At 40.7% G+C, this 17645-nt stretch overlaps 1 protein-coding gene across 1 annotated transcript in view; it reads left to right on the top strand.

The window, feature by feature from the left end:
- LOC121319532 (voltage-dependent L-type calcium channel subunit alpha-1C-like) overlaps window positions 1-17645 on the top strand; it is a 326930-nt gene that overhangs the window by 261302 nt on the left and 47983 nt on the right. Inside the window, exons 17-27 of the mRNA XM_041257053.1 lie at window positions 1117-1237; window positions 1672-1741; window positions 2668-2800; window positions 3419-3548; window positions 4980-5039; window positions 6214-6320; window positions 7447-7534; window positions 8521-8628; window positions 12992-13044; window positions 13241-13387; window positions 15691-15892. Coding sequence (XP_041112987.1) covers window positions 1117-1237; window positions 1672-1741; window positions 2668-2800; window positions 3419-3548; window positions 4980-5039; window positions 6214-6320; window positions 7447-7534; window positions 8521-8628; window positions 12992-13044; window positions 13241-13387; window positions 15691-15892 — 1219 coding nt within the window. The remainder of the gene's footprint in view (window positions 1-1116; window positions 1238-1671; window positions 1742-2667; window positions 2801-3418; window positions 3549-4979; window positions 5040-6213; window positions 6321-7446; window positions 7535-8520; window positions 8629-12991; window positions 13045-13240; window positions 13388-15690; window positions 15893-17645) is intronic.

Here is a 17645-nt window from a genome sequence, read left to right as displayed (position 1 = left end):
TCTATAGCAAGTTATTCTTTATTTGAGTCAAAACACACGCTTTATACATTAGAATAGCTTTCCTGCAATCTTACAAACATCATGCAAAAACTAGGAGATAAATACATACATGCATCAGTGATTCTGTTGTATAGTTTCCATTGCAAATAATTGTGCAAGCTCTGTGGTAGAAATATTTAACTATGTGTTTCTCGCAAGGTGAAAAGACAAAAAAACTTGGAATTTTAAAACAAATCCCTTTCTCATCATGTGGAACTGCATGAGTTACAGAGCTCTTCAAACCCTTTCTCATCATGTGGAACTGCATGAGTTACACAGCTCTTCAAACCCTTTCTCATCATGTGGAACTGCATGAGTTACACAGCTCTTCAAACCCTTTCTCATCATGTGGAACTGCATGAGTTACACAGCTCTTCAAACCCTTTCTCATCATGTGGAACTGCATGAGTTACACAGCTCTTCAAACCCTTTCTCATCATGTGGAACTGCATGAGTTACACAGCTCTTCAAACCCTTTCTCATCATGTGGAACTGCATGAGTTACACCCTTTCTCAGCTCTTCAAACCCTTTCTCATCATGTGGAGCTGCATGAGTTACATAGCTCTTCAAACCCTTTCTCATCATGTGGAACTGCATGAGTTACACAGCTCTTCAAACCCTTTCTCATCATGTGGAACTGCATGAGCTACACAGTTCTTCAAACCCTTTCTCATCATGTGGAGCTGCATGAGTTACACAGCTCTTCAAACCCTTTCTCATCATGTGGAACTGCATGAGCTACACAGTTCTTCAAACCCTTTCTCATCATGTGGAGCTGCATGAGTTACACAGCTCTTCAAACCGTTTTTCATCATGTGGAACTGCATGAGCTACACAGTTCTTCAAACCCTTTCTCAGCTGTGGGGCTACATGAGTTACACAGCTCTTCAAACCGTTTTTCATCATGTGGAACTGCATGAGCTACACAGTTCTTCAAACCCTTTCTCAGCTGTGGGGCTGCATGAGTTACACAGCTCTTTTGCCTGCATCAAACCCTTGCCCTGGCACTATTTTCTCAATCACACACAGTCAGGTCTTCAGATAGTAAGAAATGCCTGTTTACCTTTGTTCTTCAGGACTGCCAGTCCGGAGAAACATCCTGACAATGAGAAGCAACCGATTGAAGAGGAGAAAAAAGAAGAGAAAATCGAGCTGAAATCAATCACGGTCGATGGAGAGATGCCACCCACAACCAAGGTGAGGCAGAAATCCTACTCCAGTGACTAGGATTCTTTGTTTTGATCATACTAAGCAATCTGTTGCACTAACCAGTGACTATAGCACAGTATTTTATGTTATACCATTGTTCCATTGAGTTGCATTTTGATTTCAAATCCATAAATGCAACAAAAACATGATGAACTGTAATATATACAACCTTGAAAAATACAGCATCATCATAAATGTCATGTTATTGATTTGTTTTTGTGTTATATATTTGACTATTTACCTCAAGTAATGGATTCAAAATGAGTGATTCTACCCCTGTAGCTTAGAGGTTTCAATTGAGTTGAAACATCTCCTTTTCCAGAGTCTCAACACCTCTCTGATAGCTGTCTGGGGTAGACTTTACTGATGCATACCTAGCTATGGTATTTGAACAATCAGTGCCTGATTCCTGTGCTTTGCAGATTACTATTGATGAACTCCCAGTGGATGACAATGAAGAGAAAAATCCATACCCTGACTTCCCAGGTACAGGTGTGCATCATGCTGTCATGCATAGTCAATACAGGAGTCTATCTGTGGAATCTACTGCATTACATCTTCCATGTGGAGCACTTGTAAACTAGAAAGGTGTTTGCCCAACATAGCAAATTACACCAGTGTGCACTAGCAACCAAGTTTCTTTCCCCCCACTCCTTTATAAAAGTTGAGCATAGTAAAAGCATATAAAAGTGTAATAAAGCAAAGTGAAAGCATATTGAAGCACAGGTAAGCATTGTAAAGCCCAGAGAGCTATGGTAAAGCATGTTGATAAACAAAAACCAAGGCAAATGATGGTAAATGCATATAAAACCATGGGAAAAGCATTAGAAAACTGCAAAATTACGGTCAGCTTTTAAAAGGGCTGTTACAAGGGGATATTCAACATTTTAAAATAAGTGTGCTGCAAGTTTGTGCACATAATAAGCCCATCTGTCACTAAAGACTATTTTGAACAGTCCCCAGTACTACACCCTTAGGGAAGTCCAGTCTTTTACACACAACATTTATGAGTTTCATTCACTTTGCTGAGCCTGGGTTTTTCCCTTCTGCTTAACATGTTGTGTTAAAAATGCCCTTTAATTTAAGTTAAAGGGACATACAGTGTAAAATTAAATTAAAGAGTAAAACAAAAACATGAAATGGGTGCAGTTTATACAAAGTGTGATTATAGCATCATTGTTTGACCATACTGATAACAAAAACTTATGCCTTAACAATGGGGAATGAGGCCGGGGGGGCTTTTCAACTGATCCAGCGGCGGATCCAAATCATTCAGATGTGAACGTTCCCTTTAATAATTGTGTAAACAGAGGGGATGTTTTGATTGGCCATCATTTAGATTGCATTTAGTAGATCCCCGTGACCTGTAACTGAACGACTGCAACACAGCCCGCTGGTGTCTCTCTCCCTCCTCCTAGGTGATGATGAAGAGGAGGAGCCCGAGATGCCCATGGGCCCACGGCCACGTCCGCTATCTGATGTGCATCTGAAGGAGAAGGCCGTCCCCATGCCCGAGGCCCGGGCCTTCTTCGTCTTCAGCCACACTAACGAGTGAGTGGGAAGCCCTACCGAGTGCGCGTGGCCAGTGGCTCCTTCAGCTCACCCAGCTCTGCTGCTGCTTATGGAATATCAGCTTCTTTTCGGAGCTCAATTGGGGAATTGCCTTTGCAAACTGAGTTCACAGAATTACTTTTCTTAGATCAGGGCTTGCTTAGCAGTGCAGTACAGTCTGGAGCAGTGATAGCGATAGGACACGTCATGCACATCCACTGCTAAGTATGCTTTGCCACCACATGACTTTTTTGGAATGAGGAAACCAAAGACAAGACAAGACCACTGTAAAGAAAATGTGATAATATTCAGCATTAGAGGAATACTGATGCAAACATAAGCATTAACACACAAGTTAAAAGAAATAAAAAAATTCAAAATATATTATTATTATTATTGTAGTATTATTATTATTATTAGTAGTAGTACTAGTAATAATAATAATAATAATAGAGTCACACTTTTTACTACCTCAGGTCTTACTACCTGCAGCTCTCTGCTCCATACAATGTATCTGTCCTCTCCTTAGAGGTGGCATCAGTCTTAAAGCTGCCGTCCTCTCCTGTTAATCGTGTATTGTATATAGGATCATAACAACTCTTCCATTGCTCTCTGCAGGTTCCGGATCTCCTGCCACAAGATAGTGAACCACAACGTCTTCACCAACCTCATCCTCTTCCTCATCCTGCTCAGCAGCATCTCCCTTGCAGCCGAGGACCCTGTACGGAATGACTCCTTCAGGAACAAGGTACCAAGACTGCACAGCAGAGCCTGCACCCACGCAGCACTCTGCTCTACACGGGGGCAGTATATACATATTGCTGCTGACATTCTCTGTCTTTGTGTTGCGAAGACTTGCCCATACATTGAGGCTGCACATTCTCCATCCGCTGGATTGGTTGGAAGTATAAGGCAATGCTTTGAAGTTATACAGATGTGGTAATCGATTAGAAACAGTCCCAAACCACGGTTACCCTCTCAAGGGCATCTGGTATACTTTAATAAACTCATATATGCAGCATGTTCTTTGTAGTGTTGTTTGTCCTATCCAGGAATTTATTTTATTAGTACTGAGTCAAAACAAAGAAAATGTGCCTATTCGAGTCCAAAATTCTAACTGTGTTTACAAATTAAGCAGCAGGTTGTTTGAAGAGAGGTGTCTGTGCTAAATCTTACCTGTAGTCTGATTTAACTTGGCTACAACTGACAGGAATACTTTTTGTCTGCGCTGACTTTCAAGTTTGTTTTCTGAAAGCTGTTTGTTTTATGTTCTGTTCAGCAGCCTCTGTAGTAGCCTTTCATGTAATGTATGTTTCTGAAGCTAGATAGCGATCGATCATATTTTCTCCAAAGCCACATTACAAGAAGTGCAAAACAAAAAACTATACGTAGTTTGCGTCGCTTGACTTGTGCAGTAGTTCATTGAAATTTTTTTTTTTTCTCTCTGTACTTGTGCGGTATGCATTGACCGCTAAAAAAGGTGAATTTCACGGTGACCCCTTAATCTCCTGATTTCTGCGAAATCGCAAATTAGGTACACCCCTATATATTATATATAGTAGGCGCTGATATTGATGTGATACAGCTGTCTGAAAGCTTTCATCAGATGACTTGGCTCAGATTGAAATGACATCACACTAAAATGAGCTCTACTGTTTAATTATTCCTATTTAACTGTATATTCGGAAAGTATAATATAGTGTATTGTGTAAGAAACAAGTTGATTTTCACCCACTCAAGGTCAGAGCGGCCAGTAAGCCCACTCATGAGTAGGCGCTGTGATATTTTTTTTCTTATCTCTCAAAATAATTTTTTTACAGTACAAAACAATTAATTTAGGGCTGTATTCACAAAACTTTAAGGATTGTTTTAAGAATTTTTTTTTTCTATGAATTGCAAACTTAAATGAATGAAAACAGGCTTAAAAAATAGCCCTTAACAAATCATTCCTTAAAGCAAGGGGACTTCCTTAAAACCTATTAATCCATGGCCATGCATCACAGGCATTCAATATACTAAAAGCACAGGAGTGAGGACAGCCAGGCGTTCAATATAGTAAAAGCACAGGGGAGTGAGACTATGCGTCTCGCTTACAAGAGGCTCAGTTGACACACAGTGGCTGGCCACAAAGGACTAGGCTAGTCTAAAACCAACTTTGCTTAATGTTTGTTCCCCTCAGATCCTGGGATATGCCGACTATGTCTTCACTGGCATCTTCACGATAGAGATCATCCTGAAGGTAAATCCCCCTGGCTCCAGCCTGTCAGAGCTTCAGATCAATTAAAGTATAAGTCTGTGAGCAGAGAGCTGCCTGTGTACTGTAGGTGTTGATAAGGGGCATGAGATTAGACCACACGCTGGCACACATTCTGCTGAGACTGAAATCCAGCATTAGTGCACAGTGAGCAGGCTGGACATCTGTCAAGATGGCAGTTTGAATAAGTAGATTAAAATGACATCATCCTTCATTTCCAATCACTCCGAGTGCAATTCCTCAAACACTGTGTTTTGTATGTTAACATGGTTTTTACCCAAACTCAGGAGCTGCTCTTTAGTTCTGTTGTTTTGTCAGAAGCAAGATCAGCAGGTGCTTTTTTTGTTCTGTAGAGATAAAATCCAGCCTCACCAGTGATCCACGAGTTTGGATGAAGTTTCCTTTTGTTTGACTGGAAATACACTGCAGTGTGCCGGGTTGCTTGTATATACTGTACATATAACAATGGGTGTAACTGAAGTACAGTCCCTGAACTTCTAGTCAAAGCACTTTATCAGACACAAGGCAAGTTAACAAACTATTGAAACAGGCATTTAGGAGCATACATGAACATTGTTATTTCAAGTAAACATTGTGTTTGTGTATATGTATAATATTTAGCCCTGTAATTATATTTAGTCATTGTGCTATTTATTTGCTATTTATCTGTTTGGGGATGTCTTCAAATGATAACCCTTTGATAGATATATATATATATATATATATATATATATATATATATATATATATATATATATATATATATATATATATATATATATATACAAATGATCTACCCACTCCTTCACATGGTCTTGTTGCAATGGGTTTTTATAACCCCTATTTCTAAATAGACTTACTGCAGCAGAGATCACATTCAGCTTAGTAAAGGGACCCTTAGACCTCTGTTGCATAAATGTGCCCTATTGGTGAAACGATCTTATATATATATATATATATATAGATTAGTATATATATCCCCTAGACTAAGGAAGTGTCACCAGAACAATTGATTTTATGATCTGCTCCTTCACAGTGGTCTTGTTTAATTCCCCCTATTTCTAAAGACTACTGCAATAGATCTATGCAGCTTAGTCGAACCTTGTGTTGCAGTGTGCCTGTCTTCCTCATGATCACATACATTGTGTTCCTCCTGTAGATGACTGCCTATGGAGCTTTCCTCCACAAAGGATCCTTCTGTCGGAACTACTTCAACATCCTGGACCTAGTGGTGGTCAGCGTGTCTCTCATCTCCTCTGGCATTCAGTGAGTCCCTCGCTAAGTGCTTCTCTTTTGTCCTCTTTGTTTGCTAAAATTATAAGAACATACTTCAGTACACTGAAGAAGGCACTGGCTGAAACAATTGTCGGCTTAGTTTCCTACACTTTTACCCCATGTGCCAGGGCTGTGATACAGGTGTGGGAATCCGCTAACAAACAAGAGGGAGGGTGGAGGTTGTCTTTGCCACACCACGCATTCGTGCAGGATTTATTGCCACTCAAAACAGCCACGTGACAGTACCAGCGACGGTAGAGCACAGGCCGACACACACAAACAGCAGTGTGAACAAAATAATTACAAAAAATGCTAAACCAAATACAGCTTACAAAACAAAGTTGGCCCACAGGCAACCAAGCGCTACCTCCACTAAAAGGAGAGTCTCGCTCCAGCACCCTTCTATCTGAACCAAACTCAAATATACAGGGGTGGAATTATAAATCCCCTAAATTACCCATATTCTGCTATGGTGATAACTAGAACCACAAATGGAGAATCCAAGGAGCTGGTGCAACACCAGCTCCTATTAAAGCATGTGGCCAGGGGTTAATAGATAGTCAATCAATCAATTAACTTCCAGACACATTTTCCACACTTCTTCCAGTTAGGCAAGAAGAGAATTGTAACAGCCAACCCTGCCATATCTAGCGCAAACTTAATTTGAATAAACTTTATTTATAAAACCCAAACAAACAGATAAAACAATCTATTTACCTGTCCAGGGCCTCAGCCCTGCCACACCCTCAAATTCTTATTGGGGGTTTTGAAGCTGCCCTCCTTGTTTGACAGAATACCCAAGCTGAGATGAACATGAATTTTTCATGTTCAGCTATTCTTTCAAAATTGAAACAAATATTGGAATTATTTAAGTTTGAATTAGATGTAAAATCAAAGTATAATTCGTACCATTTGTGGCAAGTGAAAATGTGTTTGTTTGTGTGAGCATGTGAGTGGAAATGTCAGAGTTACATCCATGCAGTGAGAGCATCACAGTGAAACTTTGAATACTAGCGATAACAGATATATTATCAAGAGAAACAGTGAGAGTTCCCCCGGAACCCAGGGAAACTGCGGCATGGTTTGTGAGTCACGCTGTTCCTCCTGTGTCCTGCAGGTCCAGCGCCATCAATGTGGTGAAGATCCTCAGAGTCCTGAGGGTGCTGAGACCTCTGAGAGCTATCAACAGAGCCAAGGGGCTGAAGGTATGTGTGGAGCTCTGTGAGGCTGCTCATCACCTTAAAGACAAAGAACCTTATGTAAATGTCCCATAGTAAAACTTAGCCAAGTGTAATAAATCCTAGTGAAATCATGATAGAGCATAGGCAAGCATTGTAAAGCCCCCAGGGATATTGTAAAGCGTATTAAAAACATGGCAAACTATGGAACATGCATAGTATAACCATGGGACAACTACAGAAATATTGTGCAAGTTTACTGTGGAACATCTTTATAAAGGAAAACCTCGATATTGATTGTTGACAGTTTTGAAGACAGACAGACCACTATAAATGTGCAAGTGTGTGAAGCGTAATACAATAAAATTGAATATGTCATTAATGTGTATTTATTTAGTGCACTCCTTTTGTAAAATTGGTAGATTTAAATTCAAAAGGAAGATGCTAGTGGGTGGAAAATCTGTAAGTCCGATCACAAAGACAGCTTCTCCCTCACCACAGCTCTCCTGTGCTCTGTGTGCCAGTTACCATGAGATTCCATTAGGTGTGCAGGTGTAACAAAATGGAGGCTGGGCTTAAAGAGGCAACCCCACACACCGCAAAAGAGCGTCTCAGCCACTACGAGAGCTGGGTTCTTCTGCATGCGTGGTTATAGAGCTTCTAACCTCACCTCATCTCACAGACAGTGGTCAGAATCTTTAACAGCAGTGCATCACACAACACTGTTCATTACATTGTAAAAAAACCCTTATCATAGTACAGTGTATATATAAACATGTTGTATTTGAGTGTGTAAAACGTAGCTGTCCTCTTAGTGATAAGGCTGTATCTAATTGAAGTGTATCTTAAAAAACATTTACCTTTCAGAATTTGAAATATAATCTAGTTAACCGTTAATATGTAGGGAGGTCTTTGGCATGTACATGTTCCACTGCCTTTGACCAGCAGATTGTAAGTACATTAGGGTTGTCACTGCTACCACGTGTATTCTTAATATATGTGTATTTTTGTAGCATGTGGTCCAGTGTGTATTTGTGGCTATACGGACCATTGGAAACATCGTTATCGTCACCAGTCTGCTGCAGTTCATGTTTGCCTGTATTGGCGTCCAGCTATTCAAGGTAGGGAATACATTGATGCTTATTTCAAAAATGTTTAATGAACAAAACTCTAGGAACATTTAAAATTAACTGTGTGTGGAATGGAGGGAGTTGATCAAAACTATAAGCCACAGCTGGATTTTTTAAAGAGCATTTCACAGCCCTTTGTAATCAACCACCTATCCTTGGTTATACCGGGGGATTGCCCTTAAAAATAAGAGGCTGATGCAATCTGGGTGGGATCCCTGGTACTGAAAAATGGCAAAAATAAGTCCAGGTTTGGCTTTTCCCAATATGGTTTAGTCACTGTCACAGTTGCATACGTTTGATTTAGAGAACAGAATTGGCAATTTAGGTCAAATCACCATAAAAGCTGCATGTTTTTACTCACTCTGGGTTGTGTGTTCGGAGAGTGGAGGATGGGTGTGAACAGGAGAAAGTAAATAAGTAAATAATTGGTTTAAACTCACCTTGTTTGTCTGTTTGTCCACTGTTTGTTAGTGTCTGTTTCGTGTAGTGTTAATCCGTTTTGTTTGTCTGTTTGTTTGGCCAACGCCCCCTTTGTTTTGTGTGTTTTGTTTAAAACCTTTTGTTTGTGATTATTATTATTTAATAAAACTCTGGACGCCATAGCGTCACAGATTCACCGCCATTCTTAATTGTTTGGAGTCTGTATTTCTGATCTGATGTCACCCCTATAAAGCCATCCTGTTCACAGTTGGTGTCAGAAACAGGACACCAGCGCCTCCTAGATTCAGACCAGGAGTTTTTTTTTTTTGTTTGAGGGAAAAAAAAAAAAAAATCAAAGAAATGTGGAGAAGTGACAGGAGAAAGCAGCAGCAGCAGCAGGAGGTGCAGCAACAGTAGTGCAGGTCCCATTGCCTCTCTACCACACCGGATGTTTGCCTCGCCTGTCTGGATGAGGAAGGATGGTGCTTCCTGTGTGGCGAGGTCAAGTACCGCCCACTCAGCCAGAGCCACGCATGGCAGGAGATGGAGGAGCCTGAGCATCCGGCATCAGAGGGAGACGTCCCACTGGCTCAGAGGCCGACAAATTCCCTCTCTTCTTAGGGAATTTGGGGATGGCTGGTGGAGCCTGGGAGGAGTGCTGAAGAGGCCCTCCCTGATGTGATCAACTTCCTGTGGGCCAAGGATGGAGAGCGATGGGAAGCCTGGGAAAAGCAACACTGCCCAGTGTCCCTCCCAGACATTGTGGAGATGGTAATCCGCTACCTGGCTGCAGTTATGGCAGGGTTCCTGCTATCTCCCATTTTATCGTGAAAAGCCCTGCCACTGCCGTCTCCAGAGGGAGAGGAGCTATCACTGCTGTCTCCTGAGCCAGAGGGAGAGGAGCCATCACTGCCATCTCCAGTGCCAGAGGGAGAGTCGCACCAGTCCCCTGCAAGTGAGGGAGAGCCGCACCAGTTCCCTGCAAGTGAGGGAGAGCCGCACCAGTCCCCTGCAACAGGGGGAGACTACACGCTGCTCCCAACCCCGTCGCCAGGAGACTACATGCTGCTCCCAACCCCGTCGCCAGGAGACTACATGCAGCCCCCACCTCCACCAGCAGAGGGTGAATTCCTACTGGTTCCACATCCGCCACCGTGGGAGGACTGCTTGCAGCTCCCACCTTCACCAGCAGAGGGTGAATTCAGGCTGGTTCCACATCCACCACCATGGGAGGACTGCTTGCAGCTCCCACCTCCACCAGCAGAGGGAGAATTCCTGCTGGTTCCACATTCACCACCATGGGAGGACTGCTTGCAGCTCCCACCTCCACCAGCAGAGGGAGAATTCCTGCTGGTTCCACATTCACCGCCTTACCTTTGTTGTTCTTTGTCCTTCTTCTGGTCGTCACCCCTGGAAAGCCATCACAGTCCCAAATAGACAATTAAGCAATGTGTTAAGACCCGCTGAAACCAGATTTATTTAGTGGTGCAATCAGGAACTTTAACAATTGAACACACCATAAAAACAAAGTAGTCCTAGGTACCAACTGCTTGCATTTGGACTGACACAGAAAGAGGAACTCAAAGACAAAAAAAGTAAAAGAAAAGAAAAAAGAACCTAATGCACAAAAACAACAAAATGTAAGAAACTAACAATATTATTCAGAAATTAATAATAAACAAATATATGAATTTAAAAAAATCCTAACATAACGGGCGCTCCAGTTCTGTATCTGTGTGTGTATTTGTGTCCTTCCTTTCCATGATTTTTGCTAGTGCTGTGTGTGTGTGTGTGTGTGTGTATGTGTGTGTATCATTGCAACTAAACAAGTTAACTGCGGTGCAAACGTGACATAATGTATTTTTGCTCTGTTTCCTTGATTGAAATAAGTCACTACTATCGGCAGACCTGAAACAAGATATTGGTTTAGTTACCTGATAATGTGCAAGCTTAACTAGTTTGAAACATAACAAATCAAAGATTTCATTTAACCTGATAGGTTAACACAGGGGCTTAAATCTCTGATAAAGGACCTTGAATATTAGCTTTCAAACTATGTTTAATCACTGTTCCAAATCAATCTGTCCAAAAATTCGTAAATACAGTATTCGTGTATTTTATCTTTTACCTGTGTGTTGAAAGAAAGTCTCCATTCTTGTAGTGCACTCGGCCTCTGAATGTTGTCTGTCAGTGTACAATATTCTGCTTCCATGCTGTCCTATCATATATTTAAATTTTTGCAAATAAAGTAAAAAAAAAAAAAAAATCAAGAAATTGTTTGCTGTCAGCGGTAATACAGCAACCACAATACTATAGCAACTAGTCTCCGGTTTGAATGACGAGATGAAATCAAACAACTGCACGCAGTCTGATTAGTTTCAGCAACTTTATTGAAGCATATCACAGTAACAACATAACAGGCTTTGGCTTTGTGAACAAGTAACTGAACAAACAGCATGATCAGGATTAACACATACTGCAGATAACTAGATTTTTTTAAATCACTAAAACTTTTTATTTTATTTATTTCATTAGTAAATGTTAGGACCTAACAGTATCTTAAATACTGAAACATACACAAATACCAGACCTGTAAACTCTCCCAGATATCTCCAGTATTTTGGACCCTTCTCCCGGACATCTCCCTGGACAGATTTTCTCCCGTATTCTACTATTAACCCCCCTTATGTCAGGAAACCTTGAATGTCTAAAAAATTCGTGGCCGGTGTTTAATTTCGTCAGAATCACACTTTTGGAGAAGCCACTCCCAGTGGGGCAGACGCGGTTAACTTTAACCACTGCGTTTGCAATTGCAATCATTTAATCAGAGTAGAAACCTTTGTGTCAGTTAGGTGTTGATTTTATCATCGTACACCCCATGAGGATAAAGCACCCCCTAGATTTGATTAGAGTATTTTACAGCAATAGGGAATCCTCTTGGACAGCTAGCAACTTATTTTTAGTGATAATCCTGGGATAACCATTAATAGACAGCTGATGCAATCCAGGGTGATTCCTCAGTGCTGTAAAATGCAGCAATAAAATCAAGCTGTGGCTTATCCCTACGTGCTGTATGGAATCATCTGTCAACTAAACTAAAACTCTTACATTTTTTAGACAAAGGTTATTAAGGAGAATTTCAGTATCGGTTTTTAAAATAAACTTTGTAAACAATATAACAACTTTCTAAAATGATTTATGAATCCTCTGCAGTCTCTAAAAAAAAACTTTCAGCCCTCAGTGTTACAGATGTGTTCAACTTGTGTGGTATGATTCCGTTAAAATTGTGCATGTCCATTCCGTTGTGAGTAAATTCCTATCCCAGTAGTGTGAACTAACCTATACGAACCACGCTATCAGAATAAAACTCATACTGATAGCAGCTGTGGAATCTGAATTTCTGATAAATTGAAATACCAGTGCAAACAGTTACCTGCACTTGTATAATACAGATGATATGCAGTGTATTGTAAGACTTGGTAGGACGAGACAGTGCTGTGACATGGTGTGTGGTGCCCTATCTCATAATATAATGGCCCACTTCCACGGCCAAGCCATACCACTGTAATATCAGACAGGGGACCCTACTCAACCCTTCAAAAAGTATTGATATGGGGTCCCCGAGTGGCTCATTTAGTTAAAGCGCTGCCGCTGTTAGTGCAGGAAGAGCCACGCTATACTTGGATGCTCAAAAAATAGAGACAGTCTACTGTATAACTACTGCTCAATTGAAACACCACTTTTGGACCGTGCAAAAGTTTAGTATGCAATTCTGAACATACCATAGAGGTTGCATTTGTTATTGGCAACAATAAGGTCCGGTTTTCTGCATTTTTAAGATCCTAGGATTGCACCACATATGCTCTAGGGTGTAAGCTATAAAAATCTACAAACTGTTCACTAACAGTAGTAATGAGACTTGTGCTTTCTTTAGGGGAAGTTCTACACTTGTTCAGATGGGTCAAAGCAGACAGAGGCAGAATGCAGGTAAGTTAGAATAAAGGGGTCAGCCGTATAAAGATGTGATATCTCCAAAATGCCTTTTATTCATGAATAATATTCAACTAGAACAATCAGATTTGCCTACCACTCTGGAAAGGGTTAAAGACAAGGAGCTCAAGGGTAGGGCCTTATTAAAGTGTGCGCTGGCTAATCTCCTCCCCTTGTTCCTTCCTCTTCACAGAGGATACTACATTGTGTACAAAGACGGGGATGTGAGCATGCCGGACAAAGCAGAGCGCAAGTGGGAAAACAGCGACTTCAACTTCGATAACGTACCAACTGGGATGCTAGCTCTCTTCACCGTCTCCACCTTTGAGGGCTGGCCGGGGTATTATTACAAAATACATTGTGTGCAAACTAACCCCTTACTAATGTTTACTGTGGTAACAGCAATGTGCTGTAAAGCATAGTGAGAATATGGCAAAGCATAGGCAAGCAGGTTCACAGATAACTATGGTAAAGCATTTAAAAAAAAGCATGGGAAAATGGACCAGTATTGACTAAAAGCTGTTCTTCTGACTGCAGCTTAGGATTACAGTTTTCACATCTAAACTGAGTACAGTGTTGTGAATGTGTGGGTTGCAGTGCGTAGTGAAAGGGTAATCCAGACGAGGACAAACACAGAGTTCCCAGTTCAAGTTCTTTCTTTAATTTTCTTATGGTCTCCTTGACCGGGTTTAAATAATAAAGCTGGATCTACCCAACAATAGGTATTGCCAGCATCAAAACAAGGGGTTGCAGCCCCGAAATAATAATTACAAAAAGTACAGACACAACACAAGCACAGACACGTCTACGGACAGTGCGTGTTCTTAGTGCAGGTGAGGTGCTGGAACAGTGATGCTGGTTCAGTGCAGGTGAAGTCCGGGTGAATCGATGGCCCAAGGCTGCAGCTCCCACAGATCCCATGCTTCATCAGTCTGGCGAAAACAAAACACACACGTTTGCAAAACAAAACAAAACACTTAACTCTCGTTCCAAACAGTCCTTGTTTCCTCCCATCAACCACAACAAAGGAATCCATTTCGCATCATGTCCCGCTCTCTCCGATAACTAGTTCAATCACGTCTGCTCCAATTCATGAATGAAACTTTGCTCACCGTACTAGGGCGATGACTCCTGCTACCGTGACGCCGTCCCTTTCCTGAATGGCTTCTGACTGCCCCCGGAATGAACTGCCCAACCATTCAGTACGGGGCACGCAATTCCTGCTGTACAGTGCTCTCACAGGTTGAGAGGAAGATTGTTGATTCAGATTCATTCTCTCTTTTTCACTAGTGTCTAATAATAATAATGTTACAAGTGATAAATATCCAGTAATACAAATGCTTTTACCCTATAAAGAATCACAATGCTGTCCTTAGATCTAAAAACAGAATAGATATCGGATATGCCGTAAACATTCACGGGGTAATGTAGTTTTCACAAGTGATGACAAGGATGACAAATGAGCCCAATAAGCCACAAAGTACTCACTTAATATAACGTATTGAAAATAAAGCGTGTTTAAACCTAATTGAAACAGCTCACATCAGATCAAGCCTTGCAACTGCTTAGCAGCGCAGAGTAATTTAGAACAGTGCCATTCTGTCTTAGGATTTGAATGAGTTCAACATAGATTCCAAAATGAGATCTGGTCCAAAAGTAATAATAAATACCCAGCAGTGCTGAATACGAAACTCTCAGCATTCAAGGCCATTCAGTTGTCCATATGAGAAGTGGTTATATTTAGTTCTCCTTTAAAACCATATTATCTTGAATTATTTTCAAAGCTGTGGGTAGAGTGTTAGCCAGCAATGTTGCTCGTATATGGTTTTAAAATTAGCGATTGATTGTGCATTGTGTCAGCAGGGCATCACTATGAAACAGCTTCCACACAAAACTAGGTTAGATATTGTTCAAATATCTGTATTCATTACACTAGACCATGGCACCTGAAACACCCTCTGCTCCTCTTCATTATGAAGTGGAATTGGATTGTTTTTTGGTTTTGTTTTTTTTGTTCCAGTAGCCCTGCAATCATTGTATTTCACTGCAATGTGCAGTATTTTGATGAATGCATTCTACTCTGGTATTGTCAGCCCTGGCTTCCTGCAGATCTCATTAGGCCAGTATCTGGTGTAGACCTGGAAACATTCCGGTGCTTTTAAGTTTTCCTTCCCTTTGATAGCAGGAGTAATAAGCCTGCTAGATAAAATACTATTCTGTATAACATTTCATATCGCAAAAAACAGTATGACATTTAAAAAAAACAAAAAAAACAAAGCACAGGCAGATTGCAGGTTAGGACATTTATTTTCCACAATTCACACAGGAATTTCACTGCAGCAATTATTATACCCCACACTGCATTATAGACTAGGTTCCTGAGTACTGGTGTGTGCTAGATTTGTCTGCTAAACATCAAGATGCATCACAAACAAATCTTATTAATGACATTATTAATATATGTGTGGTTGATGTCTCCTGTTTCCATCCAAAGAAGATGTTTTGCTGTACTATTCAAAGATCCTGGGGACTGGGAAACAAATAGACAGGAGTGAAAAAATAAACAAGCAAAAATTAATTTGGTTTGATTGTTCATTGTGGCCTAAACTAAATAATGGCATGTCCTTTCCTCCCACCTCCCAGTCTGCTCTACAGAGCCATTGACTCCCATTCGGAAGACGTGGGGCCTATCTACAACCACCGTGTGGAGATATCTATCTTCTTCATCATCTACATCATCATCATCGCCTTCTTCATGATGAACATCTTCGTGGGCTTCGTCATCGTCACCTTCCAGGAGCAGGGAGAGCAGGAGTACAAGAACTGTGAGCTGGACAAGAACCAGGTACCAATACAGAGATACAGAGAGGCACTGATATACACTGAGATATACTGAGATAACTGAGATACAGAGAGATACACTGAGATATACTGAGATACAGAGAGAAACACTGAAATACACTGAGATATACTGCGATACAGAGAGACACACTGAGATACAGAGTGATACACTGAGATACAGAGAGATAGAGTGATACACTGAGATACACTGAGACACACACTGAGATACATTGAAATACACACTGAGATACAGAGAGGTACACTGAGATACACTGAGACACACTGAGATACAGAGATACACTGAGATACACTGAGATACAGAGAGATACACTGAGACACACACTGAGCTACACTGCGATGCAGGGAGATACACTGAGACATGCACTGAGATACACTGAGGCACACACTGAGATACAGAGATACATTGAAATACAGAGAGATACACTGAGACATGCACTGAGATACACACTGAGACACACTGAGATACAGAGAGATACACTGAGACACAATGAGACCAGGGGCAACAGGAGTACAAGCACTGCGAGCTGGACAAGATACAGGTAAAAACACTGAGACTCTCTCAAACTGAGACACACACACTGAGACACTTTCAAACTAAGACACTCACACACTGAAACATTTTCTAGGCGGATTTACAGATACACGACCTGAGCCCTAGGCGAGCGACATGAAAAACAAAAAAATGCCCTCCCATGTATTGCAATGTGAGCATCTACGTTGCTGCGAAGAAACCATGTCTGTAGTGAGGCAATTTTCCCAGTCTCTCTACACAACAATTGTTTAGCCCTTACCCACTGCCGCTTTAGCCAATCATAATGAAGCAGCAAGTGTGGGGAGGGGAATACTGTTCTGCAATCACAACCATGTTGGGGAGAACAGCAACATGGAGATGCTTGTATGTACAGAATACAAATATATAATTAGAAATACATGGCAAAATTAAATGCAAACTAAATTTAAAAAACAATTATAATTATAGTACATCAACAGAATTCAATTGCTATGATTACATGCCACATTTGTCTCATAGAAATCAGTTATAAGCTCCGATATAGAGGAGCGGTGTTTGGAACCAAAGCATGACAATCACGAAATGCTTGGTACACAAGCACGTTGTGCCATAGAAGCGTGTCATGTATTAATGCACTAAGTGGCCATGTCATTTTATAGAGCCATAAAAAAATATGGTTTATATCAGATTACATAAATAAGCTCTTATTACATTACATAAACTTGCTCTGCAAATGTGAGCTTTACTAGCAAACACAAAGATGAGCAATTTTCGGCTTTCCTAATGTATCATATAGTCATAAAGATTATGTCAGTGTAAGCCATGTGCATTCAGAGACAAAGTGGTTTCTTTACCTACAGAAGAAGCAAGTTACAACTTGATGTATTAATATTGAAACAGTTTCAGGGCATCTCAAGAGTCAAAGGTGAGTCCATTTGTTTTTCTTTGTACTGATCAACACAGATGTAATTGCCCACTCAAAATGAAAAGTGTTAGAATCCAGCTTTAGCTCTTTAAGTTTAGAGTAGATTCAATGTAATGAAGAATATTATTTCATTAGACTTTATCCCATTTTGATAAAGTGATTCATATTAATATGTCAGCTCATATAAGAAGCTTCAGTATTTTCTTTTGTAAGTACACTGTAAATGTTTAATGCCCTCTACCGCTGAGTAGCTTTGGTTAAAACATAGTGGAGCCTGCAGTATGAGCAAGACACTAAATA

Source organism: Polyodon spathula, chromosome 8 (assembly GCF_017654505.1).
Source record: "Polyodon spathula isolate WHYD16114869_AA chromosome 8, ASM1765450v1, whole genome shotgun sequence".
NCBI lineage: Eukaryota > Metazoa > Chordata > Actinopteri > Acipenseriformes > Polyodontidae > Polyodon > Polyodon spathula.
The sequence above is the reverse complement of the archived record's forward strand: the minus strand, read 5'-3'. Positions and strand labels throughout refer to the sequence as shown.